At 35.1% G+C, this 27,253-nt stretch overlaps 3 protein-coding genes across 11 annotated transcripts; 2 read left to right on the top strand and 1 right to left on the bottom strand.

The window, feature by feature from the left end:
• Positions 1-304: 304 nt before the first annotated feature.
• On the top strand, positions 305-5,891 carry LOC140790340 (glutamine--fructose-6-phosphate aminotransferase [isomerizing] 1-like). The gene is made up of 11 exons (XM_073140367.1): positions 305-692; positions 1,302-1,474; positions 1,722-1,833; positions 2,841-2,980; positions 3,504-3,665; positions 3,870-4,191; positions 4,274-4,524; positions 4,605-4,719; positions 4,846-5,101; positions 5,188-5,356; positions 5,527-5,891. The coding sequence occupies exons 1-11, from the start codon at positions 443-445 to the stop codon at positions 5,608-5,610; spliced, it is 2,034 nt and encodes a 677-aa protein (XP_072996468.1). The 5' UTR covers positions 305-442; the 3' UTR covers positions 5,611-5,891.
• A 572-nt stretch (positions 5,892-6,463) lies between these two features.
• LOC140790342 (aladin) lies at positions 6,464-14,267 on the top strand. Of its 8 annotated transcripts, none has more exons than XR_012109385.1 (16): positions 6,529-6,690; positions 6,788-6,843; positions 7,033-7,197; positions 8,250-8,364; positions 8,508-8,607; positions 8,714-8,893; positions 9,201-9,259; positions 10,264-10,351; positions 10,444-10,519; positions 10,714-10,813; positions 11,947-11,998; positions 12,562-12,699; positions 12,831-12,918; positions 13,020-13,087; positions 13,226-13,389; positions 13,953-14,267. XR_012109385.1 is itself a non-coding variant. In XM_073140372.1 (15 exons), the coding sequence occupies exons 1-14, from the start codon at positions 6,633-6,635 to the stop codon at positions 13,080-13,082; spliced, it is 1,338 nt and encodes a 445-aa protein (XP_072996473.1). In that variant the 5' UTR covers positions 6,464-6,632; the 3' UTR covers positions 13,083-13,087; positions 13,226-13,491. The 8 variants fall into 8 exon arrangements, 4 of the variants coding, with proteins under 4 accessions (XP_072996473.1, XP_072996475.1, XP_072996472.1 ...); XR_012109387.1 differs by having other exon boundaries at positions 13,223-13,389; XR_012109384.1 differs by having other exon boundaries at positions 8,714-8,897; positions 9,205-9,259.
• A 77-nt stretch (positions 14,268-14,344) lies between these two features.
• LOC140790341 (alpha-L-arabinofuranosidase 1-like) lies at positions 14,345-25,393 on the bottom strand. Of its 2 annotated transcripts, none has more exons than XM_073140368.1 (18): positions 25,270-25,393; positions 24,574-24,790; positions 23,725-23,779; positions 22,374-22,585; positions 21,833-21,954; positions 21,598-21,751; positions 20,988-21,057; positions 20,012-20,157; positions 19,850-19,895; positions 19,713-19,765; positions 19,183-19,327; positions 17,416-17,534; positions 17,211-17,282; positions 16,974-17,077; positions 16,261-16,317; positions 15,982-16,177; positions 15,561-15,704; positions 14,345-14,613 (listed from the first exon to the last, which is right to left on the bottom strand). In XM_073140368.1, the coding sequence occupies exons 2-18, from the start codon at positions 24,748-24,750 to the stop codon at positions 14,491-14,493; spliced, it is 1,995 nt and encodes a 664-aa protein (XP_072996469.1). In that variant the 5' UTR covers positions 24,751-24,790; positions 25,270-25,393; the 3' UTR covers positions 14,345-14,490. The 2 variants fall into 2 exon arrangements, with proteins under 2 accessions (XP_072996469.1, XP_072996471.1); XM_073140370.1 differs by having other exon boundaries at positions 25,277-25,343.
• Positions 25,394-27,253: the final 1,860 nt, after the last annotated feature.

Here is a 27,253-nt window from a genome sequence, read left to right as displayed (position 1 = left end):
TATCGTGAAGGCTAGCTCGAGTAAGAGCATTTCTCAAATTATCTTACGTGCAATCCGCATAGAATAGAAGGCTACGATTGCGTGCATGGGATTACGAACGGTCGATTCACAAAGTGGCATATAAAATGTTATGGAGAACTTTCAGACGCGATTCGATGCCTCGGGATTCGGGAAGAGGAAACGAAGGAGGGAGTACTTAACATTTGCAGATCAGTACCTCTATTTTGCAAAACTTCTCTGAAAAAGGATGAATTCAAAGACTAATTTGAAAAATTATAAATTACAAGGACTCAAGCAGTATTTTGACCTTTTCCAGTTTGACCCATAAAGCCTCAAATTAATTGCTTAATCTGTTTCTCCCCCCCCTCTATCCTCTCTCAAGAAGGCGACGAGGAGAGGAAGTAAGATTTAAGGGAAGGAAAGAGTAGAGATTGCACGAAATATGTGTGGGATCTTCGCGTACTTGAACTATAACGTGGCGAGGGAGAGGAGGTACATCCTCGAGGTCCTCCTTAATGGTCTTCGCCGCCTGGAGTACAGGGGATACGACTCCTCCGGCATCGCCATCGACGCCGATCGGGTGATGCCGGATAAGGAAGGCAGCAGCGCGCCTCCGCCGTACGAGGCGGCGTCGCCCCTCGTGTTCCGGCAGGAAGGCAAGATCGAATCCCTCGTCGGATCCGTGTACTCAGGTGAATGGGGAATACCTAGAGGTGTTCGTTGGTTTGATTTGGATTCGCGCTCTTAGGGAAAAATTCGATTTTTAGAAGTTCCGAATTTTGAAAGTTGGCATTTTTTTTTGTCATCAGAATCTCTATATTTTTCCCCTGAACGTAGAATTGGGTGGTAATGCCACAGAGAAATTTGAAAAATTTTGAGCGGAGTTTTGATGGATAACTATGGATATAATGGAGAATATAATTGTGGACAGGAGTTCGAGATAGTTGTGCTTGATGCGGTCCACCTAGTTGGATTGCTATGGGTTGAGGATCCCTAACTCATTTTGATGCATTTTCTCCATTAGTTTCTTTACTTAAGAAATGCCTGCATGCAGCGGAGCTTTGAACTTACAAACCAAATTCCACCTTATGATTTGTTTCAAAATCTGTAACATTAATTGTCATGCTGGAATTTTTTTCTATCATGTTAGTTGTCATAAATGATATGAACCATATCTTATTGAGAATAAAGTAAATATTATGTGCTAGTTGTTTCTTTGGGAAATGTCTATTTACGCATGCGCTTCTTGTATTTCTCCTCCTTTTCATTTTCTAACAATATAAGTTCGTTACGTTTTACAGAGGTTGATGCAATCGATCTAAACCTGGAAGAACCATTTCTTGTCCATGCTGGAATTGCACACACACGATGGGCTACTCATGGTGTGCCTTCTCCTAGAAATAGTCACCCACAATCATCGGGTGCATGGGATGAATTCTTGGTTGTTCACAATGGTATCATTACTAATTATGAGGTTTGTTTAATTGCTTAAGTCCCCTCTTATATCAAATTATCAATCATAGTAAATACTTGATCGGTACATGGTCATTATAAGAGATTGTATAAGACAAATAAGCATCACTTTCTATCATTAGATTCATTTGGTCTCTGATATATTTGTCATGGGAACTTTCAAATTTTATTGTGTGTGTCATATATTATTACCAGAAGAAGTGATGCAAAGTCTTTCTAAACATATGCTGCTCTCCATTTTCTCTCAGGTTCTAAAGGAGACTTTAATTCGTCATGGATTTACTTTTGAGTCAGAAACTGATACAGAAGTCATTCCTAAGCTTGCAAAGTTTGTGTTTGATAAGGCCCGTGATGCAGAAGGTATTTATTACTTGTTTTCTGCAGTTTTGTGGGAAGCTGTAGCCAAAAGTTATGGCTCTGTCAAACTAATATATGGTTGCTTTATGTGTGCATATGCCCTTTGAATTTTGGTATATTTTATAGGAGAGTTTTTAGACTGATCAAAATTCAGCATGATGCAAACCAGCCTACATATATAGGCTTAGCAGTGCAAAAAATGACATGGATAGGGAAGCTACAGTAAGATTTAGGTAAAGAGACATGTAGATGCCTAATTATCTATATTCTGTATAGTTTACCAATCCTACAAATCACTATAGTTTTGTATTATTGTAAAATTTTAAAATTGCCCTGTGCATATAAAGCACTGCTTGATTGGTATCACTGCTCTTGTTAGAATCTAATGATCTTCAACAATTTTAGTTTGGTTAACAAGATTTATGGAAAGAAAATAGTAATGGATTGAATAACATTTTTTCCTCTTCTTATTTTGGTTTGAAATTTCACCCTAGACAGAGCAGTGCCAGTCGAAACTCAATGAAAACTAAAGACAAAACTTAACTACGTTAAGCCAAAATCAGCAACATTTCTGGTTTTGATATTTATTTTGGACCACAATAGACTAAAACTATTTTATTTCAGTCTAAAATATTCATTTTTCTAGGTGTCAAAACTGAAACTGGAACTTAGAACAATTATCCGAGAGGTTCTATGCATACCATTGCACATGCATGTTTTACATTCTTTTGTATATTCATGTACATTTCTGTGATACTATGTTACAGCAGGTCAGTAGTTGATACTTGATGCATGAAACGAAGCACACAAATTATCTCCTTTGTGACCCATTTTTACTTGGACATTGTTGGTTGTATTGTTAAATACTTTGGCTTGAAAGTTGAAACACTTCCATGCGTTGTTAATGTAAGGCAATTTATTCTATTAACTTAGATTATTGTGTTTTGGATATTTGGAAAGAGCTAACATTGATTCTATTCTTGACCATCTTCACATGTAACTCTTTGCAGGCACAGTAACTTTCAGTCAAGTTGTTATAGAAGTCATGCGGCAGCTTGAAGGAGCATATGCACTTATATTTAAAAGTCCACATTATCCCAACGAGTTAATTGCTTGCAAGCGAGGCAGCACACTGATACTGGGTGTCAAAGTAAATTATACAAATTACGAATATCATCTGTTCATCTGTATATATACACACAGCGACACAGGCATACTGGAGATTGATAGATAGTGTTGGACCAGTTGAATCCAAGGTCCTCTTGTCTAGAGGCTAGAGGTTCTTGAAATATTTAGCTAATGGTTTCTTGTAAAGAGACTAGATGCTATACTGGTAGAAGAAGTATCAACATGGTTATTTATAAGTCCTATCCTGTTGCATGATACTGACCTTGTGCTGATGATTGTAAAAAATTTACAGACTACATATGAGTTTTATCAGAGCTTATATATCGTACTACTAAAAGTTGGTTATATCAAACTTGAGATTTAATTTCTCAAAAAGCTTGAGATTTGGTGCTTTTGGCTGCACGTTCTCCTCTAATGATCATTAGTATAGATATGTATTGCATGAGTTCTCAGTGGGTGTTGGAGTTGTAATTTTCTGATAGTCCTTGAACTTTACCTTGGTGTTGCATATGATTGATTCGATTCTTAAAATTGTCAATTTTCAGGAACTTAGTGGGGAATATGACGGGAAACTATTTCATGATGTTAAGGCCCTGACAACAAATGGGAAGCCAAAAGAGCTTTTCTTTTCCAGTGATTTATGTGCTATTGTTGAACATACTAAGAATTACTTGGCCATTGAAGATAATGAAGTAGTTCACATCAAGGTATTATTTTATTTCTTAATGTAACTTGTCCAATTATATATTATCATTAATCTTTGCTTCTGTCATCATGCTGACAACATGGTCTGGATTTTCAATTTTTCCTATTTATTATTCCAAACCTTTTGTATGATTCTTTTGCAACACTTGCAGTTAATATCTTAACTTTAGTATCTCATTGACAACCAAAAATTATGATTTTACCAGGACGGTAGTGTGTCAATCCTCAAGTTTGACTATGGTAAAGAGAAGCCAGCATCAGTGCAGCGAGCTTTATCTTTTCTTGAGATGGAGGTTGAGCAAATAAAGAAGGGCAACTATGATCATTTTATGCAAAAAGAAATCCATGAGCAACCACATTCTTTGACTACAACAATGCGGGGAAGACTTAAGGATAATGATGTTGTTCTGGGTGGGCTGAAGGATCACATGAAAACAATTAGACACAGCAGAAGGATCATATTTATTGGATGTGGTACAAGTTATAATGCAGCCCTATCTGCAAGACCATTTCTGGAAGAGTTATCTGGTAAGTTGAACTGACATCTGATTATTTTGGATAATCAGATAAATATACCCTGATAAATTATTACCTTATATTGATATACAAGGTATTCCTGTTACAATGGAGCTTGCAAGCGACTTACTGGACAGACCAGGTCCAATATATAGAGAAGATACTGCAGTTTTTGTTAGTCAGTCTGGGGAGACTGCAGACACACTACTTGCTCTCGATTATGCGTTAGAAAATGGGGCATTGTGTGTTGGCATAACAAATACTGTCGGAAGTACATTAGCTAGGAAAACACATTGTGGTGTTCATATAAATGCAGGTTGTGAGATAGGTGTTGCTAGTACTAAGGTAAGACTTGTTTCCATTTTTGCTATTAATTGGACTATCTAGTGCTCTGGTTTATGATGGTACTTGTCATGATTTTTCAGGCGTACACAAGTCAAATAGTAGTTATGGCCATGATGGCATTGGCTATTGGAGCTGACAGAATATCTACTCAAGCTAGAAGGGAAGCTATTATTACCGGTCTTCCAGTCCTACCGAGTATGGTTTTGTGAGACACACATCATACTGAATAAATTTGAGATGCAGGATAGATTTTAAGAAAACCTTGTTCTCCAATACAATGATTCATAAATGATTGATCTTTCTAAACATATTTCTTTGTAGGCAAAGTAAGTGAGGTCTTGAAACTTGACGGTGAAATGAAAGATCTTGCTGAATCACTGATGGACACACAATCACTCCTTGTATTTGGAAGAGGTTACAACTATGCTACTGCCCTGGAGGGTGCTTTAAAAGTGAAAGAAGTGGCACTCATGCACAGTGAAGGTATGCTTGCTGGTGAAATGAAACATGGACCATTGGCTCTAGTGGATGAAACTCTTCCTATCATTGTCATTGCCACACGTGATGCTTGTTTCAGGTCAGCTTCTTTTGAAAGTAAACAGAGTCACCATAACTTTGCCGATTACCATTTTCTTAAATATCGTCTATTTTTTTATCCAACAGTAAACAACAGTCCGTGATTCAGCAACTTCATGCTCGTAAAGGACGTCTGATTGTCATGTGCTCAAAGGGAGATGCCTCATCTGTATGCCCCAGTGGATCTTGCAGAGTTATTGAAGTCCCCCAAGTTGCAGATTGCCTTCAACCAGTAATCAATATAATACCATTGCAGGTATACTGAAGATTTTCCCTTTCTTTTCTTTTTTACTTTTTTCCTTTTAGCTTTTTACATGCTTTGGATAAGTTTCCCCAGTGACGAGCTACTTCAGTTTCTGCAGCTTAATATTTACTCGTTTTCTTGAGTGCATGTGTTGACAAATATACTGCTCTATTATTCTGCAGTTATTAGCATACCACCTCACAGTTCTTCGCGGATATGACGTCGACCAACCAAGGAATCTTGCAAAGAGTGTGACCACACAGTAAAATTAAGGAAATTCTGGGTTTTTTCTATGAAGTTCTTTCATGACCATCATTTTCTTTTCTTTTTTGTTTCTGCTTTTGGATCACAGAGTTAAGGTTCCTTACGATGTAACTAGTTATGTAGTCTGCTAGCTTGGAGCGCAGATATCTTTTGCTTTTGTTATGTTCGAAAATTTAAATCGCAATACTGATTACAGTGGTGTGTAAATTTTCTGATATCTGAAACTAATGTGTTTCTTGAACCTATATCTCGATTAAATGAAAATCTTGCTCAACTTATAGAAGAGTCTGACGAATTGCACTGGCATAGCTTGTTCAGGAGTTGTATTTATATGCATGATGAAACGAGTGGGTGGTCGTTTGCAGGAAGAAATACCTTTAACTAGAATTCTAATAAAGACATAGTTAAATGGTCGGCAAATTTAAGATTCTTCTCTTAAATTCTAAATATATATTATTCAAACATACATATATAGATAATGCACATTATAACACATGCACAGATGATATATAGCATATGGAATCTCTTAAATAAGTTTATGAAGAAATCTTACTACCCAAATGGATTAGGTTTCTGAATTCTAAATGAAACAAATGTTGAGAATTTTAGCAGTAGCTTTTATAAGCATAGTTCTTCTAAAGGGTAGCATTTCTTTATAATATTATCGAGCTGAGTAATATACGAGGGTGTGATAAATAAAAATATTAGCTATTAAATTTAATTCTATGTAAATTTATAGTATTGCCATGTAAGGCATCCTAGTAATCGATCATTATAAAGGAGAATATTTTTTTTTTATTATAATCGAAAACTTATTGACTCCAGTATAACGATATCTCGGCTCTGTGTCAGTGTGTGGATGTCGGCCCGCTACCGAGGCAACCGATATATCGGCCCCTTAAACCCTTCCTTCCTTCCTCTTCCACGAACGCACAAGCCCTAATTAAAAGCCCTCGGAGTTCGCCTATGCTCATACCACCGGTCGGAAAGTAGAAACTGTATCGAAACGAAGAAGAGCATCACTATGCCGAGCTTTCCTCAACCGGGGGAAGTCACCATCTGCGAAATTAATCGCGATCTCAGTACTAATTCTTCTTTCCTACTGGAATTTTTGTTTGGTACCGAATGATTTCTTAGTCTGGGTGCCAATATCTTGCATTTCCTCCGTCTTTTCCGCAGTTACTGCAGAAGCCCTCTCGGATGATCGAGCCAAAGGCGCTTATGGCGAAGTTCTCGTGAGTTTGATTGAAATCGAATTGCTTAATCCGTTGTTTCAGTTTCTTCGTATCAAGATCTCTTTTTTAGTGTGATATATACCCACTTAACAAACGCTGTTAGGTGATCCAGGTTGCAAAATTTTGTAAGATAATGATGGAAGAATGATACTTATTTCTTTTGTATTTGTCGTCTCTACGTTTATTCAGGGGATGGTTTTTAGTCCGGTACCGTTCCAGTCGGATCTTCTTCTCCCCCCTCGTGGACAAGTTGCAGAAGAGGAACCAACAGAGAGCATATCTGAAAGGGGTTTAGCTGGTTTAAAAGCAACCATAACTGAATCCATCAAGAAAATATTCTTTCCTATAGATAACGTAAGTTGTTTATGTTGTGTTTGGCATAATATCACACATCTAAATTTGACGTAGTGATTGTTAGGTGAGTGATTTACTTGATTGCCGTGAAGTTATATTGACAATGCTTGTGTTGCTTTTACTTTCTGTACTTCTAATGGATTTATTGTATTGTCGTATCTTCCTGTGTGGCTTGTGGTCTTTTCGGTTCATGTAATATTAAGGAAATGAATGAGGAACGAAAATAACAGAGAAGGATGACATTGAATATTTATTAACATGGGCTTATAAGCTCGTAGCACTCATACATGTTTTCATTTTGAGTTTTTGACCTCTTGCTTGAATTAAAGGAAAAACAAATAGAGAGAGAGACAATGCTGCTTGGATTTTGGTCCGTTTTCCTATACACTGTGAAATTGGCGTAAAGGACATTACGGTAGCCATCTATATTGAACATTAAATTGACACAAACACAATAAAGATTCTGAATATGCTTGCTCTACAGTAGGAAGGTGGGTCTAACAATACTACAATAGTATGCTCACTCTACAATAGGATGGTGGGTCATAGTATTGTTAAGGTAGGTAGCAGCATTTGAATTATAGATCCTGTTGTCCTTGGCTTCCAGTTGCTAGTAGATAATGCAATCTAAGGAGCATAGTCTGTGATATGCACTTGAAAAATTAGAGATTTTTGTATGTTTCTTCTTTTTTTTGCTAGGAAACTGTCAATTTTTAATTTTATAGTATTTCCATTTTCTATTGTATGGATGCCCATCAATATTTTATTAGAAGTTCTGGTACTGTAATGTTTTCTCATGCATATTTTCAATGTACTACTGCAAGCATATTGTTTATTTATAGATTGGTATGAGACTCATACTACATGTGCTTGAGATGTTCATCAGAACTGAGGTTTGTGTAATTTGTACTGTTGTAATATGGATGTTGGAGTATCTGTACCTTATGCTGTTTTATTGTTAGTACCTGTATCTTAATTAATTAAATGATAGATGATTAGAACAGTATTATGAAGTAGAAGCTTTCTCTTTTTTTACGAATTGCTTTCTACAGTTGAACAACCTGACAGAAGTTAGTACTCAAGGTGTAACTTGGCACCAACATAAACACTGTTTAGCATTTATATCTGAACCAAGCCAAGTCACCATACGTGATTATGAGGATTCAGGTAAGTGATGTTCTTGCACTTTTCTTGTTTGATATCATGATAGCTGCAGGTGCATGATATGATTCTAGTTATAAAAAAAAGTTCTGCAGTTCTAATTTGTGGAGTGTCTTGACTTAAAAAATCCTGATTTTTCTTTTGATTAGATGGTAAAGATCCATGCATTTTAATGAGCGAATGCCAAAGGGATGTTAAAGCTCTTGAGTGGAGGCCCAACAGTGGCAAGATGCTCGCAGTTGGTTGCAGGTAAACATTACCTTTTTAAATTTTAGTCTTGTCTCATGTACATGATAATTTTTAATTTGGAATTACTAACCTTTTTTTGTGTTCATTTTTTTTTTCTTTTTTCAAGGGGCGGAATCTGTATCTGGTCTGCATCTTACCCAGGCAATTCTGCATCTGTAAGATCTGGAACTGCTTCATCCCTTGGTACTGTTTCTAGAGGCTCTGGAGTTCGTTGGATCCTGGTGGATTTTTTTCGAAGCCCTAGTGGTGAACCAGTTAGTTCACTCTGCTGGAATCCTGATGGAAGATATCCTGTTCTACTATTAATATTTGACATACTTATGAATTCATGCATTTGCTCCTTTCTATACTTCACCTCAAAGCTGCAAAATCTTTCTTTAAGGCAAATGTAAGCAGTTTTGATACTGGTATGCTAGATTTAAGATAGAAAATCTCAGAAGGCTTGATGTAACTGCAAAACCTCTATGAAACTTCATTTGGCAATATATGTTCAACATGTGTTAGAATACTTCATATATATTGTAAGTTATCAATTGTTCACAACATAGTTGTTTGTAATTTTGGAAATTGTTTTACACTTAACACATCTTCACATATTTGGCATCTGCCTCACATGACAGTTCATCATTCACAATATGGGATGTTGCTCAAGGTATGATGAATCTATTTCTTGTTAAGTTGTCAAATTGTCACTTCCTATTTTAATTAGAAAGGGAAGCATTAGATATATCCTTGAAGCCTTATCTATAACTTATTGTTATTCCTGTGCTTTTTATTTTCACACTACTCATCAAATTATCTGACTTCAGTATGTAGTGTGAAAAACATAAAATTGGTAGCTAAAGCTTCTCTAGGACAAGATTTAGTTGTAGTACAGAGACACAAGGCCGGGCATTGGACTGAACATTGGAAATAGGTCGCTTTATTAGAGTTTTATTTTTAAGCTCCAAAATTGAAACCTAATTTATTCTCTTTGAGTTGGCTAGAATTTCAGCAAATTTCACGTATCTTACTCATAAATGCTAGATGTATGAATTCAACCCTTATGCCTGAAATCATGTAAAATGGTGGCACCAACTACCAATACTCTTATCTCCATGTCATGTGTGGCCTCATGCCAACTGACATGGTTATCAAGTGGTAGTCTTTGCTGGAAGTTGTGCCTGATGTTCTCCATTTATATATACTATCACCAATTATTTTGAAGTTTTGAATCTTCCGATGTAAATGCAACATATATGTCATCTAGAGATTCATCCTGCAAATGGAGCACTTTCAATGGCAGGAGCTTCTCGCTGACTAAGCAGATGATAAGTGATACTTCGATGTGGTGGAGTTGATCTTGTATTGACAATTCGCTTGGCCAAGGCTATTATTTTAATGGCATATTCTTTCTTGTATTTATTTGTTATATACTTATATTTGCTGTTATAATAGATTTACCTTCCCTGCCAGTGTCAACTAAGTTCAGATTGGCAAATAGTTTTATACTTGTATTCTTGAGCATTTCACTTGCCTGCATATTTATAGAGTGAGCAATGCTGAATTTTGTATTTGGTGATTTGTATATTTTTGCATCAAATGTCAAATGGCTTCTTGTGTAGTTTTTATACTCGACTGTTGTCTATTTATACCTCATAAAGTTTTATCCTACAGGTTTGGGAACTCCTATTCGACGTGGATTAAGCACTATATCAACTCTGAAGTGGTCACCTAGGGGAGATTATTTTTTAACAGCAAAATTGTATGGTCAAGGTCCATTAAATTGTGTTCATCATATTCTTAGTTAAGAGTCTAGAATTTAGTGATTTATTTTCTTCCTTCTCTTTTCTGCAGCGATGGAACATTTTACCTGTGGGAGACAAACACATGGACTTCAGAACCTTGGTCTTCAACTGGAGGATACATTACTGTAAGTGATACATCTGGAGACAAATAGATCTTGGTGGAATGCCTTACAGGAGCTGTATTTATTATCTGCAAAATGGAACATTGTTTAGGAACAACAATAACTGATATTTTTTTTTATGTCAGTACTCCTGAATCCTTCACCGGATTATTTAGTATAGGAAAGTCAAACAATTTTTTTTTGTCATAATTTAACAGGGAGCAACATGGGACCCCGAAGGGCGTATGATATTGATATCATTTTCTGCCTCTACCACACTAGGTTCACTTCATTTTGCATCAAGGCCACCTTCATTAGGTATGTTAGTCAATGTGTTAAGATGTTTTAGTTTACATTTATATTCAGAGTATTTCTAGCTTCAAAGTAACCTTTTGTAAGACTTAGTTTAACTTGGACACTATTTTCATTCTATTTAGTAGTCTCCATGCTATATTGGCATTTGCATATACATGTATATGCATGCGCACCATGTATATATTCTTCATGCATGCATCTGTGCTCAGTTTGATTTCAGTATTATAATTCCTTCATAAACCTATTCATATTTCATTTATGTGATCTTTCTGTTGGTAGAAATGGGGAAACAAACACATTTCTTGGCAGTAAATAGTTCCCCGCAGATCACTATTGGACACTAGTATTTACCTTTTAAACTAAATTTATTCTTAAAATATATTTAACTTATTAATTGGAAGTACGTTCTGCGCATGTTTCGGTAATGCTCCTGTTGTATGCCCTGGTGTAAGTTTCAGCATGCAAAGCTGTCATTCCATTAAAGGATGCGATTTGACCTGATGAATAGCTGTACTCTGTATGCTATACTTCCTCTGTAATGTACTGTCCTCTAACCATCAATCCCCCAATGACAGGTCTCATGTTCTTCTGTTTACTTTGAGAAACATAGATCTTTTCTCCTTTTTTTTTTCTATTTGACTTTGTTTGTGTAGTTTCAGATTATACTTTTCTTTTAAGTTGCTTAAGTTATGGTCTTTTGCAATATTTTGGTTTACTATTCATTATCTTTTAGTGAGAATAAGTCCCACCTAGTAAAAGCTTTTGTTTCAGTGAGCACTTGGTAAATACTGTTAGTACAATACAAAATACTATGAACATTTTCCTGCACAAGTTCAGTTAAAGAAACATCAAGCTTCTTTCTTGTCTATAAAATATATTGATGCTGTTGAAATAAGTGATAAATCAATAAGATAAGCTTCATGAAGTGATATCCACTTCCTAAGGATACATTTCTAAAGAGGTGGAACTTAAGAAATGAGACAGATTGTACTTTAAGTTTAATCTATGTTCGGATTGGTTTTCTGAAGATATGATCTGTTTTTGTTTTGACCTAAATAATTTTTCTTACTTTCTTGTGTCTGGTCTATTATGGTGCTGATGATATATTTTGGCATTGTTTATGTAATTGACTTCAGATGCCCACCTTCTACCAGTCGAATTGCCAGAAATTTCCTCTGCGACTGGCAGGTAAAATTTCACTATAGTTTTATGTCAAAGTAACATTTTCTCTTTGGCCTTCTCGAAAGATTAATCTGTGATCATATTCACCGTTTGAAAATTTGGAGCTCCTTAATTTGAGTTGCTTTTATCTAACTTCTTAATTGTTCCAAAACATCAAATATTGGAAGAAATAATTGAGCAGAGTTTCGTGCATGCAGTACCAAAAAGGAAAAAAATAAGGAAAAGAATTGAATGTAAATTTTTATAACCTTAAAATTAATGAGCAAAAGGAAGTGGCTGGCCTATATGCTAATGTAAATGTGAATCCTCAGAATCCTTAAGTGCTGAATCGCTCATATGCTTCATATGCAATAGATGTTTCGTCCACCCAGACTGATGAAATGGAATCTCCCCCAACCCCACACAAAAAAAAAGAACCTCACCACCACCTACACACACCACCCCTCCTAAACTAGTGCTTTAAGAGTGAGGCAGACTCACGATTATGTATTTGGGGTTGTTCTGAATTTTCAGTTCTAGCAGACTCCATATATTCATGCATCTCATATTGTTTTAATTGCATTGGTTAGCTGCGGAATCGAGAAAATAGCTTGGGATGCTTCAGGAGAACGATTGGCTTTGTCGTATAAAGGTGGTCATGAAATGTACTTTGGTCTCATTGCAGTATATGACATTAGGAGGGCGCCACTTGTATCAGCATCATTAGTGTCAGTTTCTCTACTTTCTGCCTCACCATTATTTTCCTTTTTTTTCATAGAAGGTGTTTATCAATTTTGTTATCTGGTATCATGGCTGTGAATTCTTTTTTTTTTAAAAAAAATTCCTTGATTTGATGCAGTGGGTTCATTAGAGGGCCTGGAGAAAAGGCAAAGCCACTTGCATTTGCCTTCCACAATAAATTCAAACAAGGACCGTTGTTATCTGTGGTAACAAATGATTAAGCCTTCAATTACCAATAGATCGTTTATATGGATAAAACATTCTTAGTTATAAGTCACTCTGTCATTTTGGCTCGACTGTCGTGCAGTGTTGGAGCAGTGGCTGGTGTTGTACATACCCCTTCATCTTTCGTTCACATGTACTTCTTTAATCAAGGTGACCACCCATCATTAAGATGCAGCAAATCAATTTTCACCCAGTACCCTCTTTCTTTATGTTTAGTTTGGATTCATAACTTGTACGATTGAAAGCTAGCTGATTTTATCTGCAACTTGTTTGTGCATCTGTTAGCAGAAAATGGGTGTGTCTCCAATGGAATGGTCTACGAGATGGCCAGCTGATTCGTGCAAGTTCCCTACAGTGAACAGGACAACTACACATAGGTTTCATCCCTAGAACTGAGTTCATATTTGCAAAGTAATAGAAGAGCCTCTTGGTGGATGGACTTTCAGGAGAAGGTTACTCATTTGTTCTCTCTCTTCTTTTTTTGGATCAGTTATGGTCTTGTTGATAAACCGACATAATCAAGATGAATAGTTTTGGCATATGATTGCATGTTATATTTTATATTGTTCTACTTGATGGAGTTGAACATTAATTAAATTATGGAGAAGAAATTTAGAACCTAAAAGGTTTTAGAGTAAGTCTAAGATTGAATGTGGAATTTGATTTAGTATATTGGAAACCATATACTAATGTAAGAATGATGTTTGATATACACGACGTACATAAGAGGAAATATGTCCATTAATTCTTGGATCTATACTTAAATAGGAAGGGGAGATTGGCAAGAACATTGCATATAGAATGTGAGCAAAATGGTTAAAATGAAATAAAAACAGAACTGTGTAACCCAGTACTCAAACACTGCTCTTTTATGAAAAAAAGAAAAGAAAAGAAATTATGCTAGATCTAATAATTGAAATTTGTTTTAAAATTGTTTGTTAGTTTCATATTATGTTGATTTTCTTTCCTTGTCGTGTATCAATGATGTAGTGGCATACTATCTTTCCCTTTACAGAGCATTAAAAGGCACTTGAAATGGGGTCTCATTCATGTCCAAGAAAGATAAAGAGGGATGAATCGAAGGCGTGAAACCTTTCCAATCATGTATCAAAAATTTTGTGCAAGACTTCTTTAGGAGTTATGCTCAACGTCTTATCCCAGTCGCACCATATGTTGGTTTTCGTATGATTCTTGCAAGGGTTCTTTTCTCAATGATTCTTTTAGCATTTCTCTTCATGATCTCTTTCTGAGGCGAGCTTAACCTCAGTATCTTGTGATCAATTTCATACCGTTTCATTAGCTTGATAAATTCAGCAAATGCTATGATGCATGTCTTTCTCCAGGAAACGGAAAAAGAACCTCTAAAAGACAATAACGTCAAGTTTCTAAAGATAAAATAGGAGAGCCTACACGAAAGTGGATTATTCTTTAATCAGGCAATTAATTATTATCACCATACTAGTGATCAATAACAGTTTGCAAAGGCTAAGTATTCCTTTGACTCCTTTTTATCTCTGGTCATACACAAGATTTTAATCTCTCTTCCCAATGTTTCAAATAGCTGATACATAATCTGCTTGAGAAAGTGCTAAATCGAATGAGGTGAAAGAATGAGGAGAGAGCACAACATCCATATCTGTAGCAGCATTGCTCAGAATGTTCTGCACTGGCACCACCTACATATCCATCAAAAGTAAGGAAAAATATATTTCAGATAAATATGTAGAAATAAAGTACAAAAATTTAGTATATTTATTAATTTCTGATTATTTACATAGTTCTCTAAGGAAAAAAAGAAAAAGAAAAAGAAAAGAAACAGGAGATGAGACAAGATGCATGAAAGATCGTATACAACAAGTATAGCACCATCTAAGGGCCTTATATGTGAATCATATGTTTCTGCAAAACTCTAAATTCACTTCTTCACTACAAGGGATGAAATGATATTTTGTAGGTTTATATCTTATATTAAAGGCCATCAGGAACTATTCATAAATAACTAAGTTTCAGCTTCACAATTCTCTATTTCAATGGGATAGTGCTCAATTGGTTAAAAAGACATACTGTACACGTGTTTCTAAGTTGAAATCGCAATGACATTAGTTTAACTGACACTCTTCAATTCCCACTTCCCTCAAAAGAAGGAAAAAAAGAAAAAGAAAAAAGAAATCTCTATTTCCAAGTACAAGAAGGTTGGATCACCAAGGCTCAGCAGTGGTAGTAAATCGTAATTTTCTTTTATTGCCTGTAACCACTTATATTAGACTTATTCGACATACCTGCAAATTGACTCCTGCTTCTATCTTTCTCAGTTACATAGTCGCAAAAGCCATCTCAAGAGTGTTATCAGTTTATTCTAGCTTTTTGACTTATGTTGCCAAGGAAGGAAAAGAGAAGGCAGTTTAATCAAATTAAAAATACTGAGGATACTATTTTGAACTAATGGGAGGTAGTTTATTTGCAAAGACTCCACCTTTTTATTTCAAAAGATATAATTTTCACACTAAGACAAAATATAGGTAGTGATATGCATGAATTTTTTTATCTTTTAAGTATATGTATCAACTACATCTATGAGTGCATGCTATGCATTCATGTAAAGATTAGATATAAAAACTCGTACTTTGTTTGGCACTGCAAAGGAATTTTCATCTGCTACGTTATTGGATGTCAGAATAGTCATTGATGACTCGAGTGAACTGACGGTAGTTTGCAGTCCAGCTACAGAGATCTTGAGATTCACGGTGTCACTTCCAAAGTTCACAATCTGCAAAGAGCTTTTCACATCAACTATCCCAAGTATAAAGAATAGAATTTTAAAAAAAAATACAAAAATGGAAATGTAGGCCATCCCTGTTGAGCTATGAAAGTAGATACACGAGTAAATTGCTAACCTGTTGACAGGTTTTAAGAAATAAAAAGATCAAGAATGAGTGAAATAATGATAATGCACTATAAACATTTAGAATACTAATTAAAATGGAAACAATTAAAAAACTAAAGTTCATAATAGAACTTGGAAGCCATCCTATGTAATAGTTTACCTTTACTTTTAGGTAATTCTTGCTTTCTGAGCTCTGCCAACTAATTGCAGATGCTACCAGTGAGCTGGAGGGATTAGCCTGAATTGTTGTGGGATGAAGAGTTGCACCACTTGATTCCTTGAAAAATTGTTGCATCCAGTAACTAGGAGTTCCATACTGTTGCCAAGAGTCGAAGACAATAGCATCTGGGTTCCACCTGATTTTATATTCAGCCACAATTGGTGCAATTTTATTTGCTCTAAAGAGAGAACATGTACAATAAAGGATACTAATACTAACCTGCGATCATTAGTATTCACAAAAAGAGGTGCATAACTTGCCATTGCAACAGCATCACTGCAAGGGAAGCATCACCAGAACGACATTTCAGCCACTAAAGATACACTGTAATGTTACATTCAAGATTTCAAGCCATTGGTCTTCTATTTAGCACGTCTGCCAACCAGGAAGCAGTTGACAAGCTCTATTTTTTCATTATTTGCAAATAAAAGGTGATAAGGTCATAATCCCCACCAGTTACCATGATATGAATAGCCAACACTATACCATTCACTTTGATGGAGGTAAACTCTAAACATAATAAGATTGATTCAATGACTGACTTGGTACATTAAATGGTGACAGACAAACACTAAAAGTGTATATGCAACAACTTACATGGAAGTTTAAAACGAGTGTTAGAAAAGTAACAGAACATTTCAACAAAGAGTAAGCTCCCAAAGTCGATAACCATCTAGGCTTGTGTTTAATTACAAGAAGAAAATCCAATTTCTGCTTGTTATAAATCTACTTGAACAATCTTCAAACTTGATCAGTTTTGGTGCTTTGCCAATTAGACAAATGAGATGACTAGCTAGCATGCGCATCACCTTAGGAAAAGTAACATCTACCAAGAGCTTTCTTATACAAGTTATGTAACACATTAGGCTCATAAACAGAGGCGGATGTAATAGAGCTCAATTACTCAAGATGATAAGGAATGGATAGCAAACCTATTTTTCTCTAACCCAATAAGAAATGCAGCTTCGGCTAATGAAGCTAAGAGGCTTCCATTGCCAGCATCAGATCCAGTCACAGCATACTCACTTACGAAGGCCTGGAATCAAGTCACCAAAAAGTTGGTATTCACAAAGATATTCAGCCATATTCTAGAGATGAGTAAGCTGATAAAGATTTTCAGGCATCAATTAATATGCACATATAATTATACCCAGTAATTTAGAATTTACCTTTGGGCCAGTTCTTGATGTGTGGTCGAATTGTTTAGTCATGGAAAATAAATTGCTAGCCGAAGTATAAACCTGTCCAAGATATTCACGTCTTTGTAATGATATACACTTATCATAGAGCATCAAACTACAACATACTACAGCAAATTAAGAGACTGAGGAAACAAAACCACTATCTTCCTCAATACTAGTTTACAATTCTTACATGAAAGTCATACATATCAGCAGGATGATCAAGTGGTTTAGATGAACCATCACAATTTGAGATGATCTGAATGTCTGGATAGGCATCTTTTATCGCATAGTAGAACTTGAGGTAGTTCCCTGTGACAGAAACAGAGGTTATCAATTATCTGCCTATTGAGTTTTCATAGAATGTAGGAATTTGGTCCAAACATTATAGAAGTTCCTCTGGAAAGAATTAGAGAAAAAGATATTCAATTTTATAAACTTAATTAAATAAGTATAAATTCCTTCTGGATCAGATGTTTAGTCTAATAGCAAAGGAACAGCAGAACTCAACAGTGAAAAGTTGTGAGACACAGAGAAAAGAATGATATTTCATACTACTTGTTTGACATCAGTAAGTAAAAACTGGCAGATAGCTAATTGTTGTAAATAGCTAAGGAAACAGTACAATATCATTTGCAATTTGAGAACCTGTCTCATTATAACTCCAAATGCAGCACATGGATTTCATGAGCATCTAGTATGATATATAAATATTACTATGTAAAATGGAATATTTAGAAAGCTTAAACTATTTAAGGTATCTTCAGCAATATAGGACAATTTGTTTCTCATTCTCTTGACAAAAGCTTGAAGCTCAATAAAAAATGCCATGGTAAACTCAGCTTTCTTTTTGGGTGGATGTCAATGTTTTCTAGCTTATTAACTGCGCACCAGCCAAATATATTGTCAACGAACCGAAGCATATTTTGAGAATACAGTAAGCATAGTTTGTAGGACAAAACGATAATATAAAATAGAAGTGATGAAATATATCTCAGTGAACATATTTGTCATGTTCATGAAAGATGATGACAATCTTAGATATAGATATTAAGAGATAAAGAGAACTTAATAAACTGAATTACTAGAATTGCTATGCTTACTACCTTTACAAAGAATGCTTCACTGCTTCTAATATTGTTTGTCTGATATCCAAGTCTGTATATTCATAATCTGTGCAAGTTTCTAGTTATTACCTAACCTTTTTCTTCCACAACCATAGTCTTCTAAACAGATATTTTAGAGATAAAAGGAACACATTCCAATAGTAGCTTTTACTGGTGCTTTGAATTCTCTTCAAAGTCATCCCAAATATTAATTCTCTAATAAATAAAAAAATAAAGACATAGTAGAAGTAACCAATGATGCCCGTGCTACCATCAGCACAGCACACCCTAGCATGCCACTGGCACATATTTAACATATTTTTAATTTAAAAAAATTAAAATATTTAGAGATGTTTTTGGGTCATCAAAATGTCAATATTTGGTTTTTAGTTTAAATAGAATTAAAGACTTCATTTGATGATGATTGATGGAAATAAAAAAAATAAAAAAAAAGGTTTAACATTAGCACGAAAACCGGCACGCTATCGTCTCGAACTAGCACAGCTCGGCACGCACCTGTGCCGATGGTGGCACGACACCTGGCACAAGGTGTGCAAACAAGATGGAGATTTAAAGTACCAGAATACAAAGAGTGAAATTGCTGAACTACCACTATAACTGACAAAATACACAATGTACTCTTATGTAAAGGATAATATGTCAATAGTTAAAATAAGAGAGAATATGTCAATTAATTTTTCAGCATTTTCCATGTTCAGTATTTACCGAGAAACCATATAGTGTGACAAAGTAAGATCTGTGTATTTCTGTTATCTTTAATAAACATGTAGATTTAGAACCAATAAATTAGCAAAATAACTACTCTAAGCATTACAATAACCAAGAATGTTAACCTCGGTAGTTTTTCTTTCCACAATCCTCATTCCCAATTGCAACATAGTTCAATTGGAAAGGTTCTGGATGCCCCATTGCTGCTCTAACAGAGCCCCATGTTGAGTCAGGACTTCCCCTAGCAAACTCAATACTGTCAAGAATATCCTGCGATGAAAAAGGAAGAAAGGAATTTGGAGCACAGTTAAAATATCTTCACAACTTGTTTTCTGAAGATCAGAAAAATGAATAACAATCATTCAATTTAATATCAGCAGCAAGATCTGCTGAGCGAGGTACTTCTGACACAGATGACTCCCTTAGGCCTGATGAATCCTTCCTGACAAGGGAAAGGGAGTGGGTGGTTGCAAGGAAACATAGATAGCCTTTACAGTTTAACACACTTCTATACGTCTATCTCTCTCTTAATGATGCAAGCATCAGAGTCTCATAATCTCATGCACTTGCACCATATGGTAAGCATATAATATGGAAATAAACAATGCTTTTGATTCTACAAGTGCAAAAAGTAGAGTAGAAATTGAATACATGCCTTCACAAAAGGTAAGATGCTGGTAGTGTCAACTTGATCGTTGTGGCTGATCCCTGGGTTATATGAGAAAACAAATGGGAAAATCAGAATTAATGTCATAGACAACAATTAAATATTCAACAAGAAAAATCAAGTACCATTGTTGAACACCCATATTGGAGCAGTACCGAGATCTTCAGCAAGCTGTGATGAACCATCAAGAAGAGATATATAAAAAAGCATATCCTTAGATGATTGTTGATATATCACCGTAGTAAAAATAAATGGATAGGGGATATATAGAAAGCCATTTATCTTACCTGAAGAAACTCAAAATAGCCAAGCCCATCATCAGTCCAATATATCCAAATATCACCAAAGTGCCCAGGCCTCTCTTCCCATGGACCAATAGTTTCTCTCCACCTGAATGCATTTCTTAGCCAGTCACCTTCCACATAACTACCTCCTAGAAGAGCAAAGCTTCCAACCATATTAGGTTCCATGTAAAGCTTACAAAACTTATTTACATGAAGAACGGAAAAATTTAGTTACATCCATTGTTGTTTCTGAATTCTGATCAGAATGGAAGGCTACACAATAAAGTATGTCATGAATCATTGAATAGCAAGTTAGATAGTTTAAATATGTTATAATTGTGGCATGAAGATCAAATTATACAGAAAATGAGAAAAATAGTGCAACGGATATGAAAGTAACACATGAAATTACAGCCAACTGCTACTAGTTCAGAATTAGGTCCACAATAAGTGTATGTAATGGATTTTAGTAAAATGAATATAATAAAGAGAAGGAATTATCATTGATGGACAAGAACTACCCAGTATAATCTTAGATTCATAGTTCAACAAGATGATCTAATGTGGACATTACTTGTGCTGAAAAATGAGAATTACTTGTGTCTCATGCAATTGTCATATACCTCTTAAACTAAACAAAAAAGAAATTAAAAAAATTCAAAATCCATAGGACCACTGTAATACCAGAAAGTAATAGGTTCTCTTTCTTAACTTTTACGTCTATGTACTTACTCAACTTTGAGGTTTACACTTTACAGGCATGTCCACTATGTTAATTATCACATTTTCATCATTTGATTACATTTCTGATCTTTCAGTCAGACACATGTCTATTATATGTATTCACATTATATAATGATGGGCAACAATACAACATATATACTGAGATGTTTGAGGAATATCTGCCAAAATCCAAGAGAAGACATTCATGTGTAAAATGTTGACTTTTGGTTTTGACAATTATAAATCAATTTCATACCAGGAAATCTTATAAACCGAGGTTTCAAATCTGCAATCATGGAAACAAGTTCCTTGCGGAAACCATGTCCCTGTATAGAAAGAAAACAATCAGTTAATACTTCCACAATAGATTACAATAAAGAACCCTGAAGTTATCATGTCAATCCTTGATTTATATCAAGCTTATCTTGTCCCAAAAAGGAAGGTCAAATATTGTTATTGGTCCAAACCTACATGAAGTGAAAACCGAAAAGGACATAGGTCTTTACTTATGACACTGCTTTTGTGCATCAAAGACACTAAAAAAATTAGAAGTGTGATTGAGTACTTCCATCATTAATGGAGAATGTTGCATAGGTTCAGTATCTCCTCATTTATTAGAGAAATAACAGAAACTTCAAAGTAAAGATTAGGCCCAAAGCAAGCTTTAAGAGTTATATATCATCTACATAATTTTCATCATTCATTGTGGTCTCTAGAGTTGTATCTCCTATTCTTTCTCATTGTTGTTTTTCTTTATCTAGTTCAAGAGAAATTTCCTTCGTCATCACGATAAGGCTACAGCTTCTTCTTCCTTGTTCTCTGATTTTATGGTAATAAAGCAGAGCTTAGTATCTATTCTATTATACCTGGTAAGTATCCAAGGGCATGACTGATACTTGATCCAACCATATAACTCCTTTGCTGTTGGTTGTCAATTGAAGCCTAGAGTTATGGTTTGTTCCTTTAGAATCTAATTGAAGCTCCATCTTTGTCCAGTTTGACACATCCGAAGCAGCACCTCTGAAGAAGATAATCAGTTTATATCTATGAGAGCAACACCCTTATTACAACAATTTCTTTAAACATTGAAAAGATGCTCACTGTATATTAGCAGAAGCTAAACTTTGTGATCCATCTGAGCTTGTAAGTGCAACTGTTAAATTCACTGATTCAAACGATTTGATGTACAGTGTCACTTTATAACTCTTGCCATCTTCTATATTCTGGAATTTGCAACAACGAAAGTGATTACAAGACTGGAAAAGAAGAAATGCAAAGGAAGAAAGATTGACATATTATACAAAACAGGCACTACATATTAAAGTAAAATAAGACCTGATATTAAATGATATGTTTATTGACATTGAAGTTCTTAAACTATAATAAACAAACCAAGTTGTACAAACTAGGAAGAGGTATAGTATAACTGCTTTGAAGGTAAATAGTCTTTTTCCCCCTTTTCTGATTAAACTATAATAAGATCAGTATTTGTTACATGAAGGCTCTAAATACTATATAGTACATTTAGTTGTTCTCCTTAGAATTACATGAATCTAAAATTAGATTTTTCTTTATCAGAGAGTTTGTATAAAAAGCACCCTGCTATATTAATCAGTACTGCATCAGAAAAATAAGCACATACCATGCCCCAAAATCCAGGGTTATATATGCCGACACCATCAGCTGGACATATGACAGATCCTGTCTTGTCACAGAGTACCTCCATTCGAAGTGCAACAATATTTCGACTAAAGCAAGATGAACGGTCAGTTGACACTGATATGAAAGATTCGTTTCCAATAATGGACCATGGGTCAATGTTTGAAGGAGTATTAGGGCCTCCAGCTTCAAAACCTGTTGATATATGGAACAAGGGTGTAGGAGAGAGAAATAGTGCTTAAGAATCATAGAATAATTGTACAATCATAAGTTGTTCAAATAAGTCAAAGCCAAAAAGTGCAATCAAGAAGGAATTTCTTTAAGACATTGATGATTCAGATATGTTTAACTTCAAAACAAGAGCAGACCATTGAAGATCTACCATAGAAATATCTGTTTCCTTCATGAGTAATATTTCCTTAACCAGCCCTAACGATTATGACATTTCACTAAGAACTTAGGTGTATCTAGTCTCAAGTAGCTATTCTTTGAACTTAATATGACACCTCTAATACAACCTAATATCTTGGATTCTTCCTAAATAAGCTAGGTATCTTAACCAGTTTTACATGTATTGATCTGCTTTGAGCCTACAAATCAGCATCCTTTAAAGTAAACATCAGGTTCAGCCCAGAAAGACATGAATACATGATCCTTATTCTAATATTTACACATCTTTAGATTAGTTATCTCGATATAGCTTCTTCTAATTTCGTCTCGTGGTTCTTTCTAAATCTATATCTGAAGATAGTAAACTGATTGTTTATATATATCTGAAGATAGTAAACTGATTGTTTGAATTAAGTGCTAGCAAGCACATTTAGGGGAACAGGAAGTGATCCCCTAGATACACCATGCCAGTTGGAATATTACAGATGAGGAGATGACCTGAAGCCCTGGTGGAAGTGAATTAAACCAGAATGAAATTAGGGCTGATACACCTTGGTAGATATACCACATAGTGATGATCATTACATTTGGCTACTCCAACAAGAATGTTTATGACCTACGAGAAGTATATTAAAAAGGCAGAGTAGTAAATAGTGTACAATCATGGTCTAGTACACTCAAACCATGGTTTGGATGTAATTGTTTCACTCAACTGCCTAATATTCTCATTATGGTGTTCTTTGGAGTCTCTTCAGATTCATCTTAATATTGCCACTTCTATCAATTTATTTCCATAATAAAGAATATAAGTCATATGTGATGATAAACACAAATAAATGACCAAAAGAGATCCTTTAGTCATTACGTGAAAAGAAGCATGAAATCATTTCTTTATACACACCAGTGTTGAAAAGGATGATTCAGATCATAAACAACAAGCTTACCTCTATTACTAACAAGTTCTGCCCATATTCCGCCAGCTCCTGCGTGGTTGATCTCCTACAGGTTACCAGAAAGTAAACCAATGAAATATACAATACCGACCTGTATACTCTATCAAGCTTGTAAATAAATTGAATAATGGTATCTAAATAATATAGACATTCTCCCTTTGAAAAATAGTAAAGGAAGAAACACAAGAAAAAACTTTCTCACGTATCTTCTTTGGTAGAACTATGAACCGGGAGCTAGCAATCTGGACTTAAAGATGACAACTCATAAAATTTTCAACTTACAGAAAGATGTTTCTCATGAGTAAAAATGAAGTGGAAGTTAGAAGAGGTATGCATTTATGATCATGAAAATCCAAAACTAGGAAGCTGAAATGGCTGTCAATCTTAACATGTTGAAAAGATTCTTTTTTCCCATTAAAACCAGATGCTTTATGAAATGTCTGTCAATCTTATTATGTTGAAGATAATAATGGCTTCGATTTATTAGTTATTACAACATGTCATTTGTGAAAGCCAATCTTCTAAAAACCAAAAAAGAAAAAGAAAATAACAGTGCACATCCAAGTGTTTGAAACCCATACTGACCAAGAAGATTTATTTTCCCATTAAAACCAGAAGCGTCATGAAATGCTTTAGTCCTTTTAATAGGTGATAAATGCCCAATTAAAGTTAACACTAATCAGAACCAAAACCATGAGCAAAGAAGATCAATTATCTTTTGTCACAGCCATTTGTTGTCACAATTTTAGAATGAAAACAAAAATGTGAACTTTAATTCATTAGTGAAGTCAGTAGAACTTTTTACAAACCAACTATCAGAGAGGAGTTAAACATATTCACCTCCAAAAAGATACCAAACAGAGTGTCGGGGATTGTCCGAGCTGATTGGGCAGAAGCATCAACAGTCAAGACTGCACTCTTGTTCGCCTCTAGCTCATAAGCTGAGCACTTATAACTAGTGCATAACAGAAGCAGGGAATAGAACAGAGCAATTAAAGGAGCCTCTTGGAGATCCATTTGCTCTCACCACATTCAACCCAAAGACCAGCAATGCAACCTAGACATATGTATAACAAAATACGGGATTGATCAAAATAATAAATGACAACAAGATAACAAAAGAACCACAAAAAGGGTAAGAGGCCATAAAGTGAAATGGGCTACCAAAAAGTCCATAACAGCTTACTGTTACGACCGAGACCCTAAACAAATTATATCCTATGACCAACAGAAAGGCTAACACCTCAAGGAAAGAAGGACTAAGCTATAAGAGCAATACTAGCACCATCTTAGTTTTAGTAGCAAAACGGAGGTGGACAGTTTTAAGTGTGGTAAGTATAAGCCAAGCAATTAGTAAAAGGCTAAGGCTAAATGAGCCAATTCAATTATCTAGAACCAAATCTCGCAAGGAAAAGAATTTCTAACTGTCGGAAAACTTGTGAAATAAGAAGAACAAGTATTTATGGCATTTATTCAAACATCTAATGCGTTAACTCAAATTTACGAGTTGGGTCGCAAAAAGATCGAATCTTTTACCAATTACCGATCAGAAGGACTAAAATCGGACCGACCCAAGAAGAGATCCAAGGAAAGAACGGGTACCGAATGGCGAGAATCGGAGGAGGATTTAGAGGGTTTAAGTAGTGAGCGGAGAGCAGAGTTGTTTCTTGAAGGAATGGCATCGGGAAAGATGCCAGGGACATGGTGAGCAGGTGTGGAGACGGGTGTCTCGTCGAGGAGCGCACTCTTGATCGGAGAATATGACTGCCCGATCCTATTCTTCGTCGGATTAGAATCGGACGGAAAGGAGGCGGTGATCGGCATGAAAACGTCCACTTCTCGGCGCTTCGTTGCTTCCAAGAATGGTCTCGACTACTGACGGCTGGTGGGTCCCGCTCGGTAGGTTTTATCGGTACTTCTCCCTCCTTCCGCTTCGCGGAAAAATTCCAAAAACAAACCTAAGTAAGAAAATGCTTCCATAATGCCATTGATGTGTAATATTTCTTATTTGCAGGGTTGTAATTATTAATATAAAAAAGGAATTTTCAAATACCACCTTATTTTTTATAGTCATACTAATTTTACTATGTGCATTGAAGTGAATTGAATATTTTAAAGTACATTAAATTAAGGAGTTTTTGACCCAACAAGACCCATTATATATATATATTTTTTTATTGAAATAAACTATCACTCAAATTTACTAACAAATAGGGTATAATTCACTGTAGTCTTAATAGAAATGTTGAACTAATTAGTATTTTTAAAAATACTGATCAGTTCAATATTTTTATTGTTAAATATTTTTTTACTTTAATTGCTGAGAGACTAAGTTAAAGAGATTTATATACATAAAATATTTATTAGTTTAGCATTTTAGAACCAAATAAAAATACTGTAATAATAAATTAGACCTCATTTGATAACAAGTTTAAGGAATAATCTATTTCGATTAAATAAAATGGAACTTTTAAAGTTTGGTCAAAAACTCTTGAATTAAGTGAAACTAAATCAACAGTAAACAATGATCCTATGTGCATCCTGAGTTAAATATAACATAATGGGAGGCCTTTTCCTTCCGCTGCACAGTGACTACTGACATTCTTCTCGATCTTAAGAAGTAGCATTCCAATGACATCAAGCATTAAATTATTGATCCAGACAAAAGCTACAGGAAATGATCATGAAATGGGCCGCCCTTCAATGGCTTACATGATCATGCAACATCTTATGGTTCCTTATATGGAGTTATGGCTCATGACAAGCTCTGTTAACTTTTGCACAGCACTCATGCAGACAAAGATTCCTCTCCATTTCTGCACTCTGAAGGGATCATGCCTAATGCGCTAGCAAAGATTTTGTTGCTTATTTGAAGGAGTTTGTTTGATAGAGTTGCCCTCATGCTTGTAGAACAGGCATTGATAACATCAAACTAAAGTAAAAAAGGAAATAAAAGTTATGAACAGAAAGAATAACACTTCATTTGCTGGAAAACATTGGAAAGAAGCAACACTGACATCAAGGAGAAGCAAAATGCCATCTTTGCTTGCCTTCTCAGTTTTAACCTTATGGGCGGGCCCAGAGACAATGATAAGAAGACCATTATTTTTATTATTTATTTTTCATTTTCTCGAGTATGGGATTCCTTTTGCTTTCCTTCAACTTCTTTTACTTCTTGTTGAAAGTTTAACATCAAGTTAAAGCACAGCAACATCTTATGGGAGTAATAAGTGAGGTGTTGCAAGCAAGCAAGCAAGCCTAAGGATATAAAAGAGATTTTGTATTAATTACCTCTTAAACCGGTTAGAGAGAGCGACTAAAGAAACATTACTATTTTGTATATCTTTACGAATACCAAGAGATATGAACATATTTAATTAAATCCTCTATTGATTTTGAATTAATATATTAGATTTGATTCAGGATTAAACCCTCCATTGATTTTAAATTGAACCCTCCTATCTATTCTGCATGGGCTTGTATTTGGTCGCTTATAGAGTGAGCAATGCTGAGTTTTTAT

The sequence above is a fragment of the Typha latifolia genome, chromosome 6 (assembly GCF_019914945.1).
Source record: "Typha latifolia isolate L0001 chromosome 6, TyphaL0001v2, whole genome shotgun sequence".
NCBI classification, from domain to species: domain Eukaryota; kingdom Viridiplantae; phylum Streptophyta; class Magnoliopsida; order Poales; family Typhaceae; genus Typha; species Typha latifolia.
The sequence above is the reverse complement of the archived record's forward strand: the minus strand, read 5'-3'. Positions and strand labels throughout refer to the sequence as shown.

Bases quoted from the DNA above. Each gene is read 5' to 3' on its own strand.
- LOC140790340 (XM_073140367.1), top strand. From the start codon at position 443: ATGTGTGGGATCTTCGCGTACTTGAACTATAACGTGGCGAGGGAGAGG. The intron at 693-1,301 runs GTGAATGGGGAA...TACGTTTTACAG, and splicing joins CGTCGGATCCGTGTACTCAG to AGGTTGATGCAATCGATCTA. The intron at 4,720-4,845 runs GTATGGTTTTGT...ATTTCTTTGTAG, and splicing joins CGGTCTTCCAGTCCTACCGA to GCAAAGTAAGTGAGGTCTTG.
- LOC140790341 (XM_073140368.1), bottom strand. From the start codon at position 24,750: ATGGATCTCCAAGAGGCTCCTTTAATTGCTCTGTTCTATTCCCTGCTT. The intron at 21,955-22,373 runs GTATGTGCTTAT...TGCAAATTCCAG, and splicing joins ACCCTGGATTTTGGGGCATG to AATATAGAAGATGGCAAGAG. The intron at 19,896-20,011 runs GTAAGATAAATG...GGTTCATCACAG, and splicing joins GCTATTTTGAGTTTCTTCAG to CTTGCTGAAGATCTCGGTAC.
- LOC140790342 (XM_073140372.1), top strand. From the start codon at position 6,633: ATGCCGAGCTTTCCTCAACCGGGGGAAGTCACCATCTGCGAAATTAAT. The intron at 6,691-6,787 runs GTACTAATTCTT...TCTTTTCCGCAG, and splicing joins CGAAATTAATCGCGATCTCA to TTACTGCAGAAGCCCTCTCG. The intron at 11,999-12,561 runs GTAAAATTTCAC...TGCATTGGTTAG, and splicing joins ATTTCCTCTGCGACTGGCAG to CTGCGGAATCGAGAAAATAG.